The sequence below is a fragment of the Vigna unguiculata genome, chromosome 8, assembly GCF_004118075.2.
Source record: "Vigna unguiculata cultivar IT97K-499-35 chromosome 8, ASM411807v1, whole genome shotgun sequence".
Taxonomy (NCBI): domain Eukaryota; kingdom Viridiplantae; phylum Streptophyta; class Magnoliopsida; order Fabales; family Fabaceae; genus Vigna; species Vigna unguiculata.
Window position 1 is genome coordinate 26,648,138 of NC_040286.1, and position 14,428 is coordinate 26,662,565.

Sequence of the window (14,428 nt, forward strand, 5' to 3'; positions counted from 1 at the left end):
ACATGTCTTTACCAATATTCATCAAACATTTTCTCTTTATCTTTATACCTTAGCTCTTTCTTTTCTTTCCTTTTTCTCTCCCTCCTCAAAACTTTTTTCAATTTCCTCTCTATGTGTGAAACAAACTCATCAACAAATAATTTGTGATAGTCATTGAGTTGAAAAACACTTTTTCAGCTGTGAATTAGCTCATAAGATCAAATTTGAAATTTGCTTATGAGAACTCCACAAGGTTCTCACAAAAGAGAAAACTCAAAAGACCGATCAAGATCATATTAGCCACATGTCTCCATAGAATTACTTTACTCTTTTATCTATTTAATTTATTTTTTTTAAACTGATTAAAAATTGCAATATATTTCAACTCTATTTTTTAATGTCTAATAAATTACTATTTTTGATCAGACGTACATTGATTAAACGAGTCTAGTAACACATATTAGACAAATAAAGCAAAAAAAAAAAAAAGACAAGTCTATTAATATACATTTTAGGTGAGTTTGTACATACATTGATTAAACGAGTATAACAAAAATTATTAGACGAGTCTACCAATACACAATAAACGAGTATGTCCATACATTAGTTAGATGAGTATAACAAAAGACATTGGACGTCATCTCATACATTGATTAAACGAGTCTAATAATACACTAATTAGACGAGTATAACAAAAAATATTAAACGAATTTGTCGATACACTGATTAAAAATGTTTAGCAATACACATTATATGAGTTTGTTCATACAATCACTAGACAACTATAGCAAAAAAAAAAATGGTCAAATCATTCCACACATTGATTAGACTAGTCTAGGAGTACCAATTAGATGAGTCTATCCATACATTAATTAGACAAGTCTAGCAACAAACACTAGATAAGTATGTCCATACCCTGATAAGACAAGACTAGCAATATACATTGCACAATTATGTCCATACACAAATTATATGAGTTTATTAATACACAATAGACGAGTGTGTCCATTGATTGATTAAACAAGTCTTGTAATACACATTAAATGTTTATACTCATGCATTGATTAGACGACTATGTCCATACACTAATTAAAGGAGTATAACAACAGACACTAGACAAGTATGTTTATACACTAACTAGACAAGTATAACAATATACATTAGACTATACACATATTAAATGAGTTTATTAATACACATTAAATGAGTTTGTCCACTCACTTACACGAGTCTTGCAATATTGCTTACACAAGTTTTGCAATACACATTGCAAAAGTATGAATATACACTTACATGCGTGTTTTCATACATTGATTAGGCGAGTCTAGCAATACACATCAGACAAGTCTTTTCATACACTAATTAGAAAAATATGACAAAACAATTACATGAGTCTAAAACATACACATTATACGAGATTCTCCATACATTAATTAGATTAGTATAAAAAATATTAGATAAGTCATTTCATACGTTGATTAAATGAGTATAACAAAAATTATTACACAAGTACATGAATATATTAATTAGATGAGTAAAGCAAAAAGACATATGACAAGTTTTTCAATGTATTGATTAGACGAGTCACAATACACATTAGATGAGTCATTCATATATCAATTAGACGACTCTAGCAATATACATAAGATAAGTGTCCATACCTAAACTAGACGAGTCAATTAATACACATTAGAGGATTGTGTTCATTCATTGATTATATGAATTTTGCAATACACATCAGACAAATCTGTTCATACACTGATAATATGAGTATAACAAAAAAATTACACAAATCTAGCAATGCACATTAGATGAGTTTGTCCACTCATTAATTAGACGAATATTACAAAAAAACATTACACGAGTCTAGCAATGCACATTAGACGAGACTGCCCATAGACTAATTAGACAAAAAATATTAGACGAGGTTAGAAATTCATTGATTACATGAATAAAAAAAACATTAAATGGATTTGTTGATGCATTGATTCGACTAGCATAGCAGTGCACATTAGATGAGGCATTCATATATTGATTAGATGAGTCTAACAATACACATTAGACGAGTTTGTCCGTAAACTCATTAGACAAGTACGCAAAAAAAATGTTATATGAGTTATCCCATACAATAGTTAGACGAGTCTAAGAATACACAATAGACAAGTCTGTTCATACACTAATTAGACGAGTCTTGTAATACACATAAAACAAATTTATCTATAACTAATTAGATTAGTCTAGCAATATACACTATACGAGTCTGCTCATACCCATGTTAGACGAGTATACTGATACACATTAGAGGACTATGTCCATATATTAATTACATGAGTCTAGCAATTTACATTAGACAACTATATCCATATATTGAGTAGATGAGTCTAACAACACATATTAGACGAGTATGTCAAAGCACTAACTAGACGAGTCTAACAATACACATTAGACCAATATGTCCATTCAATTGCTTTGTATTTTTAGTGAGTCCATTCTACATATTTCTGCATAGTTTATCCTTTATATTTTCAGAGAGTCTACCTTATAGTTTTTCTTATGTTTTTATCCTTTGTATTCTTATAAAGTATACTCTTTACATTTTTACACACATTGACTTTTTAAACTTATAAATCATTTGTTACGTTCATTCTATTCAAAACTTAAGTATAAACTTCAAAATATATATTATTTCCCTTTTCAACTTCTAAGTCTATTTTAATAAACACATAAACAAACACCAATTAGTGCGTATGCACGAGTTTAAAACTAGTTTGGCTATAAAGAAGTAACTAATGTAATAAAAAATTATTATCTCACTGAAATATAATTTGTTTGTTTTATTTTTAAGTTTATGAATAAAGCACTCATTATTTTTAAGTTAGGAATATGTTCGATGCTAGTAAGGACAAAATAATTTACCTAGTTAGAAATTTATTAAAATAACTTTTTTCTTTGTTTAAGGATCTAGAAAAGGAAGTAAAGAGTATTAGACATAGTTTATTATAAGGTCAAATATGTTTTTAGTCCTTAAACTTTAATGCAAAATTAGAATTCGTCCCTATGCAAAACTTTGTTGCAACTTGGTTCTCAAACTTTAAAAATTAATACTAACCCAATTGCATTAAATGTTTTTTATGTGTCAAGTGGCGTTTTAGATCGACGTTTGGGTTGCTTACACCGTCTGACACATTCTAGCTTAAATGTCAGTCTCGAAGGCTGTTTAACACGTAAAAAAAGGTTAACACATTTTGGTTAAGAGGACTATATCCATTTATTTTGAAAGTTGAGAGCCAAAATGTATCAAAGTTTTGAACAATGATAAATTCCAATTTTGTGTCCAAGTTTCAGAACTAAAAACATATCTAACCCTTTTTTAGAAGACACATACTCCATTATTTTATTATTAAAAAGTTGAACTATACATAATTTTTTAATAATAAATTACACATCTAATTGACAATCAGGAACCACCAGTGGGATCACAACATAGAACGTTACATATATGTTCGATCAAAATTGAAAATAATGTAAATTCACTTTTGTTTTATTTTTAGAGGCATTTTAGCATTTTGATGTATATCTGGTTGTAAGGACCATGCATGTACCTCAAATAAGCTCAAAATGGGTATATGTTTAGTTGTGATCTTAGTGATATGCTTAGTTCTTTGATATGATACTTGTGTAGATAGTTAGAGTATCTTCTATAATATAGAGTTCTAGAAGCATTTCTATGAAAAAAAATATGTTCTACAGCAGGGAAAGCTAGATTTGAATATAAATATATTGCAGTGTGATGAGATGTGAATTGCATGATAATGTCTTGTGATAAATTGTTGTGTTAAATTTGATTTGAAATGATGTCTCTATATGAGTGAAGTATTGATTTTAGTGTTTAATATATGATACGAGCTTTCTATACTGATGGTTTGGTTGTGACCTGGCTAGACTTGTGTAAGGCTATGGAAAGCCTAATAGGTTGGTTAGTAACATAACCAAATCAGAATTAGATATGTAGAATTATGTAGATTCGTTAGTGAGCAAATGACTTGCTAAGTGAGAATGCAAAATTTGACTCACTAGGCGAGCTTGTCAAAAGTGATGTTAGGAGGTACACTGGCCGAGCAAGTAAAATCATGATTGAGCAAGTACAAAAATGTTAAAAACCTAAGAGCAAGGTGTGTGCTTGACTCATTGGATGAGAGAGTCTCGCTGGACGATTTTTTAAGAAAGTTAGTTCTAGTATTCTCTCGTAGGGCGAGCCTACATGTCGCTAAGTGAGAAGGTTGTATGCTTAATTAGAGAGCCTACATCTCATTAAACGCGTCTCTTCCTTGGGGACACTCGTTGAGCGAGACATTTATTTGTGGAGCGAGAATATAGTAACATGAAATGGTGAAGTTAGATTAAATTTTGCAAATTGTATTATGATTGTTATGAATTACATGCAATGAAAATGTAGGGATTCCTATGGTAGCAATACTACTATGCGTGGTGACATGTGAAGTGTATTGACGTCAAAGTTGAAATGAGATTTTTTTTACTCTACTAGTATGAGACTCATATAGAGAAAGATACCTAATTGTGAAAGTCAAATGAGGTTTTTAGGTGTAGATTTGGTAGAGATCGAATCTACTAGATAAGGATTTACCTTGTCATATTCTTGGGGGTGTTGTCTAACCATTATATAGCTATAACTCCTAAGAGATAGGGGTGAATTATGACAAGTGCAAGTCTTAGAGTCTACTTAATACACTAGTCTTCCGGAGGTCAAGTCAAAGGTATATTTGTTTGTGAAAGAGCCATGAGGGCCTTGCATGGATGATATTCTTTAATCACTGGTTATTGAGTGTGAGGTGTGACTAGGGATGTCAAAAATATCCGTACCCGTGGGTATCCGCAGATAAAACCCGTAATGGGTAGGAAACAGATATTAAAAATGGATACCCGTTACCCCCGGGTACGAGTATTTTTTATACCCACATGTTAACGCGGCGGGCACGGGTATCATAGTATCCGTACCCGTTGATACCCGTGCCCGCTAAACTTTAATTCACAAAAATACCCTTATAATATATATACATACATATACACACACACACACACACACACATATATATATATATATATATGTATATATATATATATATATATATATATATATATATATATATATATATATATATATATATATTAGTAAAAAACATTTTGACCTAATTTTTTCTAAGCTGCATATCTTGTCTTGTCTTTTGTCTTTATTCTTCCAACTTCAAGTATTGGTATGTTGTCTTCTTCTAAGTACACCCCTTGACATTCTTCTCTTTCCCTTCTTTGAAATTGGGCATATACATCAAACCCTATATAAACAGTGACGTTTATGGTATGCTTGTTATCAAATGATGGAATCAAAATAAGAATACTTGGCATGTGACATCGGTTTATTATTTGATTATTTTTCAGGAATCAATCGGAGAAATTTGACTTGTTGATCAAAACACTAATTAAAGAATTTTCACTATGTTGAATGTCATTTTATATTTATTTTTATAATTATTTTTATGTTAGTGATGTATTTTATTTTATTTTATTTGAATTTATGATTAAATATTTATTTTTTAAATAATTTTGTAAATACCCACGGGTACCCGTGAATATCCGCGGATATGAAAAAAATAGACGGGTACCCGTATAACGGATACCTGACGGATATGGGTACGGGTATGAGGCATATGTTTATATAGTAGGTAGGGTACGAGGGAGCTACTACGCGTACCCTACCTGCTCCATTGACATCTCTAAGTGTGACTTGGGAAAATGTGCATGTATATTAAGAAATTATTGTTTAAAATTTATAGTTGCTCCATTCTAAAATAAACTAGGACTGAATTGAATCAAAATAACAAATACAATGACTGAATTGAATATAAAATACATGAAACTGACATTGAAACGATTGAAACGTTGTACTATACATCATCACATGGTACGACGTATACTTAACGCGTAGACATTTTTCAAATAAAAAAAATCACAAACCGATACGTGACATATCTTTAACGCAATTGGTATAATACTAATGAAAAAAACTTAATTAAATAAAATCTTAAAAATTAAAATCTAATTGAGATTAAAAAAATTGGAGCAATCGAAATATTTTGAAAAAATTGAGACAAATGAATATATAAACCAAAGAATTCTTAACATTTGATTTCATATATTTTTATGTTTTTATTCAGTTTGATAAAATTAAAATCACAAATATTTTAGAATTTATATCTTAATAAAAATTATTTAAATTAATTTTTTAAAATATGAAATTTATTTGTATTAATATTTATTAAGTAATTTGATATGAATAATATTTACAAATTAATTCCTTTTATGTATATTCGTGAAAACGTGTGGGTTCACTTTTTTTTTAATTTTAAAAATAAATATAAATATTTTTGTAAATTTTATTATAAATATTTTTTATTTATTTTGTAGATAATATTTTTTATTAAAGATAATGGAAGAGTTAAATCTAACAAAATGATTATTTAAAAGGTCAAATAATTATTGAATTTAAAAAACCACGACTTTAATAATAGACTAGCAGAAATATAGAAATGTAACCACCAGATATTCCTTTATATATAGACTAGCAGAAATATGGGTGTTGTCACACCTGTATCTGCATTTTTTAAGATTTAAGAAAGAAAAAAAAAGATTGAAAGTAATAATAAGAAATATATGAATATTAAAGTAGAAACTACAAATGTAACAAAGAAAAAAAAAGAAAACGAAATTCATGTTAACTTTTTAAAAAAAATATATTAATATATCAGTTATTTTTTAAAAAATTAAAATTATAAAATGTGTACACAAAAATAATCCTCATTATATAACGTATGAAGTATAGAAAACCCACAAATGTTTGTTTACTATAGTCAACAAACAAATGAGACAAATATATGTGACCCATCTCGATGCAACACTATTTGTAAAAAATTGTAATGAAACAACATGGTCATGAAACAACGTCACTGAGAACAAAGGAAGTGAGGGAGGAATATACTAGGGGGTAGAAAGGTAATAGTGGTTGGAGTTGAACCCTATTTTTGTAACACACGAGAGATAGTTTATTCCCACCAACCAATAAAAACCATCCACTCCCTTCATTATCCCAGTCAGCACACAAGTCACCAACAATCACACAAAGCTACTCCTTCTTCTTCCTCCTCTCTGCTTCTCTCCTCCAACAACACATTCATTCATTCTACTTCAATTTCAGTTCTACAAACACTTCACAAACCAAAATCCTGGGAAAACAAAAATGACCAAACCCCAACTAACTAACTAACTAACTAACTACCAAACAAATCCTTCATTTCATTTCCCATGGCCTCAATCTCAGGCATTTGCTCATCCTCTCCAACTCTCAACCACCAAAACCACTCCACTCCAAAACGACGCCGCACCCCTCTTCCTTCATTCCCTTCCCGCTCCAAACCCTTTCCCCCTCGCTCCCTCGCGCGTGAGGCTCCCGCGCAACTCTCATCGATAACAAAACCGCACCACGCGGGACTTGAGAAGGACTCACGCGCCCTATGGCTGCGCTACGTGGAGTGGCTTTACCAGCACAAGGAGCTCGGCCTCTACCTGGACGTCAGCCGGGTCGGCTTCACCGAAGAGTTCGTCCGCGAAATGGAGCCCCGCTTTCAGGCGGCGCTTCGCGCCATGGAAGACCTTGAGAAGGGCGCCATCGCGAACCCCGATGAGGGGCGCATGGTTGGCCACTACTGGCTCAGGGACTCCTCGCGGGCGCCCACTGCGTTCCTCAAAAAGCAGATTGATAACACGCTCGACGCCATTTGCAGCTTCGCTAACGACGTCGTCAGCGGTAAGGTTAGTTCGATGTCGCGGTTTGTGGTTAGCTGCGTTTCGAATTTATTGCGTGTGGTGTGGTTGGTTATAGATTGCGGTGTGGTTTGCGTTTTGGCAGATTAAGCCGCCGTCGTCGCCGGAGGGGAGGTTTACGCAGATACTCTCGGTTGGGATCGGAGGCTCCGCACTCGGACCGCAGTTTGTGGCGGAGGCGCTGGCTCCGGATAATCCTCCACTCAAGGTAATACAATCCGAGCAGTTAAATGAATGATTCATAGTTCGAAACTTCCCCTGTAATTGGAGTTTTAAGAGGTTGACAATAAAAATGTACTGGCTTGGAAACTTCAATTTTGTTTGCAAAATGTACCCCCAATTTTCAAAAGTTTATATATGAAATGGTAAAAGAGTAAATAGTGTTTGCCGTGACGATATAAAGAGTTTTACCATTGTCATCTAGTAATAGCCTGGCTGGCATGTTCGATAAGTTTGTTAAGTTTTACTTTTTTTTCTACTACAATGATGAATTTCCAGTGGTTGACAGTGCATATAAATTAAAGTTAAGTATGTTTCCACTTATAGAAAATGGAAAACATTCTATCAAATCAAACAATCTCTTAAGCTTTGTTCTTTGAGGAATATGAATGAGGCATTCTCAAACACATAGTTATGGGGTAAAATTGATGTTTTGGACTTTTGACAGATAAGATTTATTGACAACACGGATCCTGCTGGAATTGATCATCAAATCGCACAACTTGGGCCTGAGCTAGCTTCGACACTTGTACTAGTAATTTCAAAGGTGTGCATGGAGATTATACTCTTTTTGTTTGAATATGGTGTTAGTGGGATTTATTATTGTATGTCGCTGAATTATGAATTTTGATTTATCTTCAGAGTGGTGGTACCCCAGAGACTAGAAATGGCTTGTTAGAAGTGCAGAAAGCTTTTCGTGAAGCTGGATTGAATTTCCCAAAACAGGTTTAATCTCAGGTTTTAATTTTCTTTAGAAATTTCTTCTAAATTATTTTTGAATGACAATGTGTTAAATATTAAGATATTATTTTAGGTCATTTCTATGGCTTCTATTTTCACAGATTTTCTTGCCTTGTGTACATATAACTGAGCCTCTTCAATTATTTAAGGGTTTTTTTCCACTCTCTGATGAAAGAGTGAGGTTAATAGTGTATTTGGATATCAGTAGACACATGTTCCAATCCAACAAGTGCAAATGGAAAGGCTTGTCTCTAGGTGGATTGAAGTGAACAGATGTTAACGTATGTGCAAACGTAATTCCAACATGCACAAAGTCTTCGAATTATGAAAAATCTCTTTCTGTATTAACTTAATATAATATTTATTTTGAGTATTTATCTGTCACAATTTTAGTTATTAGCAATGTGTTCTTTTGTTGGCATTACTATGAATTTCTCAATGACATTGGCCCTACTTTTGTACATCTGTTGTCAGTTTGTCACCTAAACAAATCTTCATCTGTTGTTGCATGGTGTATAATGCAGGGTGTTGCTATAACACAAGAAAATTCTTTGTTGGATAACACTGCAAGAATTGAGGGCTGGTTAGCTAGATTTCCCATGTTTGACTGGGTGGGAGGTAGAACATCAGAGATGTCTGCGGTTGGCCTGCTTCCAGCAGCCCTTCAGGTAATTGGCCCTAAACAATAACAACTAATTGCTATTTTACTTTGACGTTTTATATTAAACTATAACGCATCTTGATTCAGACCATTGACATCAGAGAAATGCTTGCTGGTGCTGCATTAATGGATGAGGCAAATAGAAGTACTGTGGTATGATAATGTTTCTGGACATTCTATCCAATGTTTTAACATTTTAAGATTCCTTAGTGTCGTGCTTCTTTAGATGAACGTTTTTCCTGTATAACAATGCAACACCTAGAGGAACAAGTGAACAACTTTTACTTAATGACTTACCGTATCTATGTTGGTTGGTTATAAATGCAACTATTGCTGTTGCATGAGTTTTTTAGTTTTTGATGTACATTGTAATTCTTTCTTTTTCTGCATACATTCTTTTTGAAACTATGTCCTTGGGTTCCCTATTCTTCTAGTTCTTCAAGTATTTCCTAGAACTGGTTAGTTTTACAATGTGGTTAGTTTTCCTAGATAAAAAAACCACGAATTTGAAAATTGCCAATAGAACCAGTAATAAAATGAAACAATAGCTTGGTAAAATTTGCAGCGCTAAACAGTAATCATCTATTGGGGTACATTTAGTGTCAAAATCCATGCTAAAGCTAAAATACTGAGATGATTTGAGTTTGGATCTTCTAGCTTATAATTACTTGACACAGATGTGTTGTGTGAATGTTTGTCAAAGTAATGCTCTTTTTTATCATTATGGTGAAAACTCAATACTATCAGCTTGTTTTAGAATAAGCATGTTTAATTTCATCCTATAACATGCTTTTGTGGCCATGCAAACTATCGTTTTCTCCTCTTGGTGGTAGAATGTCCAACAATATGTGAAGGAAGAAAAATTGAGAACATTCATGTTGGTATGTGGGAATAGAAAACTTTTTTAGTGAAAAATTAGAATTAAGATAAGCTGGTTATATCTCTAGAAAACAATTTTTTGAATACCCTTGCCTTCTTTTAAGCATAGCGTGATTAAGTGTGGTAACTGGTGTGGCATTTGTTATGTAGTGTTCTTGTACAATTCAGTTTCCACCTTTCTTTCTACTTTACCATTCTGTTCGTTCAATTTTTGACTCTCTCCTCAATCATAAGGAACTCTTACTATTTGACGCTTCTATGCAGATAAGGAATAATCCTGCAGCTTTGCTGGCTTTATGTTGGTATTGGGCTACAGATGGTGTAGGATCAAAAGTATGGATCAGATAGTTTTGGTTTGTGAATGATTAGCCACTGTCTTCTCTTCTGTTTCGTGTCACTATTGCTTATAATGATTCTATCCTCCTTATTATTACTCAGGATATGGTTATCCTTCCATATAAGGACAGTATGTTATTATTTAGTAGATACTTGCAACAGCTGGTCATGGAATCTCTTGGCAAGGAGTTTGACTTGGATGGTAATCGGGTATGTGAATGTGATGTGTCTAAAAATTCTTACTGCCATTATTTTGATACTCTTGTCTTGCGTTTTTTGGGGAAAATGATAGATTTTTCTTTATTCAGTTTGCAGCTGCCAATATCTAGTAAGAGCTAAACAGTATCTTAATATCTGTAGTTTTGTAAATTGTAATCACGTAGGAAGCACACATTTCACACTTATAGATGGAGTTCTCTTGCTTTTATCATACCTGGGATATATCAGCTTGGTTAACGTGCTGCTGATAAACTCAGTTTCCGACGATGCTTAATCTTAAAAAACTTAAAATCTTCATGAATTAATGCCATCAGAATTTGATTCCACAGGTTAACCAAGGAATTAGTGTCTATGGAAATAAAGGAAGCACGGATCAGCATGCGTGAGTTTTTATTCTAGTTTAAAGTTCGTTGGGCATAATTTTTGGTTTAAATTGTTTAATAAATTTTACCCGAAACAGCTACATTCAGCAACTGAGGGAAGGTGTGCACAATTTTTTTGTGACATTCATTGAGGTGCTACGTGATAGACCACCTGGCCATGATTGGGAGCTTGAACCAGGTGTCACATGTGGTGACTACCTGTTTGGTATGCTACAGGTCTGACCAATTAATCAATCATATTTTCTGATTGCATTTGGTGGTGATTCTATTTAAATATTGATTTGGTTAGTTGTTATGTGTGCATAGTGCTAAAATATGAAGTTTCTTCAGGGAACAAGGTCAGCCCTGTATGCCAATAACCGTGAATCTCTCACAGTCACGGTGCAAGAAGTGAACCCCAGATCAGTTGGCGCCCTAATAGCCCTTTATGAGCGGGCTGTTGGAATATATGCCTCGATTGTTAACATAAATGCGTATCACCAACCTGGTAAGCTGTACACATTTGATATCTAGTTTAGGATTTTCTGGATCTCAGTGAAGTATTGAAAATCATCCTTGCGTTCTCACTTGATCCTGGTTGATTTGGAAGTTTGATTGATGCAAATTAAATTGTTTTATTCCTTTAGAGACTCAATTAGGTCATCATTCTCATTTAACTGCCGCTGATAATTAGGTGTGGAAGCTGGTAAGAAAGCCGCAGGAGAAGTATTAGCACTTCAGAAGCGGGTATTGGCAGTGCTAAATGAAGCTAGGTACGTTGTAGTATGCTTGTAAATAGCAAGCAAGAAATATTCAAAAATATATGATATATGCATGTCCCGATCCTCTGAATGTATGAGTTCAGAAGAACTTATAAGCTATAGGTGGGTATTTTTAAATCGAGTGTAGCTGTGGAACTATAATGTATCCTGGTGCTCAGCATTGGTTCCTATCATTTTGTTTACTTATCATGCAGTTGACTTGTTGCAAGAACGTAGAAGCTTTGAATTTGAATCTCTTGGTATAATAATCTTTTTGAATTTTTGTTGTTAACCCAATGTTGTGCATGCTGTATATACGCACACCATGAAAGATAATAGAAGAGGATCGATATTTGGATTTCATACTAAGCTTTGTACATAGCATCCATATTCTTTACCAATCAAATGCCCAGCTAAATCCATCACTGATTGCTGTTTATCTATTTTTGCCTTCAGCTGCAACGAGCCTGTCGAACCATTAACACTTGAAGAAGTCGCTGACCGTTGCCATGCCCCAGAAGATGTATATACTGCTGCCCCACCGCTTCCGTATATTAATTTTCTTAAACTTTCATTAAGAACCGCGAGTCTGATAAATTTACTAACATTTTACTTTTTGCAGATTGAAATGATTTACAAGATCATTGCTCATATGGCTGCCAACGACAGAGCACTAATTGCAGAAGGTAACTGCGGTTCTCCACGGAGCATTAAGGTTTTTCTTGGGGAGTGTAATCTCGATGAACTGTACGCATGAGTTAAACTAACGAAATCCTCATTCATAACGTTATAGATGTGTGTGAATACCCATCAAAAAGCAATAAATTGTTTTGGTTGTTGGATCTCTCCATCTACAATGAAGATAATCTTTTTCTTTCATTTTATTTAGACGAACTTTTGGGAGGCTGGTTGAGTTTAGGTGATCTATTTGAGTCATATTTAATTTAGCAGTTGAATGTATCATAGAAAGAAATGGAGGATCTAGATATTAATTTACAATTAAGCAAACTGGTCCTTATAGAACTAGTGTGACCTTTTACCAGAATTTCTCCATAAAAGCATCGTGACGAGCCTTTCTAGATACAATGTTATATAGTAGAATAAGCATTACATAAAAAAGCACCACGTCAGTAAGGTAATGCAATACATCGTAATGTGTGATGCTACCTTAAATCCCTTCCTTTACATGTGTTGCTGACTTAGTCACAACTGTTTGCTTCCGAGTGCAGATCCTGACAAATGAATTCCCACGACTAACTTTAAAATACTTCTTTAACACAATTAAATACAACTTAAAAAATTGGTTAAGATCAGACCATTTATTTTAACAATCAATATTACATAATAATGTTTACGTTTGAGAAGGTACGCACCATGAGCCATACATTTACAAGTTTGATAGATATTGTACCTAACAAAACCAATGAAGGGGACAATTGAACGTAAAATGTTTCTATCAGACAATAAACATAAGAATTAGGTCGAATCAGGCCTTTTTCAACCAAGTTGTCTGATTATTTGGTCCCTCATTTTTTTATTCTCTCAGACTAACCTTTCACACGCAGCTGTCAGTAGAATTTGAAACACTCCTGTTGCTTGGCTGTCCAAACGCGTTCACATTGATTCAGTTTAACGTAAAACGTCTCTCTTCTCTTGCACCTTTGTGCCGAATGGATTCTCAGGTGTGTTCCACACCGCACCATGCCTATAACATGACCCATCTTTCTCTAACACAATAACTTCCTCCATTATTACCCAAATATCATAACGCTTTTATTTAATTTAATTCTCTCTATTGTTTTTATATTCTCGTAACACGTCAGAAGATCATCGTAACGTATATATATATATATTAATTGAGTTTAGTTGAAGTGTCACTGAAATTAAAAAAGTTTGGTGCATGTATGCATCTATAATTCATTTACTTGCACACTATGCAGCAGAAGGTAAAAACCAAAACCAAGTAGCAGTGGGACTCCCATGTCAAAATGATAGTGCAATGATTGAATATTTGAAATGGAAAATGTCAAATATCATAAAAAGTTTATCGTTATATTGACATTCGAAAATTTTCAAATTAAAGTCAGGGCTAACACTCTTCATGATTCTAGCCGTCAACTTGAAGCATATTCCATGTGGCTGTCGCAACAAATTTCTGAAAACCATATAACCAGATTTCTCTTCAATACCACTCACCTTCTTTCACCCTCCTAACCAACCAACTTGAACCAGTGGCTGGTTTGTGAGGAACTTAGTAGCCAACATCATATGTAAACATAAACAAAGAAATAGATTAGGCCAAATGTGGGGCCACCACCATGTGCTTTGTGGGTCCCTTTTGCTCTTTTGCTCATTTTTCCTTCACACAACCAAGAATT

General features: G+C 33.5%; 1 protein-coding gene across 1 annotated transcript; it reads left to right on the forward strand.

Annotated features, from left to right (window-relative positions):
- The first annotated feature begins 7,127 nt into the window (after positions 1-7,127).
- LOC114195620 (glucose-6-phosphate isomerase 1, chloroplastic-like) lies at positions 7,128-12,953 on the forward strand. The gene is made up of 14 exons (XM_028086149.1): positions 7,128-7,860; positions 7,958-8,080; positions 8,540-8,638; positions 8,734-8,817; positions 9,357-9,500; positions 9,581-9,646; positions 10,637-10,705; positions 10,811-10,918; positions 11,257-11,309; positions 11,388-11,526; positions 11,641-11,797; positions 11,984-12,062; positions 12,507-12,573; positions 12,673-12,953. Exons 1-14 carry the CDS (start codon positions 7,354-7,356, stop codon positions 12,805-12,807), a joined length of 1,830 nt encoding a protein of 609 aa, XP_027941950.1. The 5' UTR covers positions 7,128-7,353; the 3' UTR covers positions 12,808-12,953.
- The last annotated feature ends 1,475 nt before the right edge of the window (positions 12,954-14,428 follow it).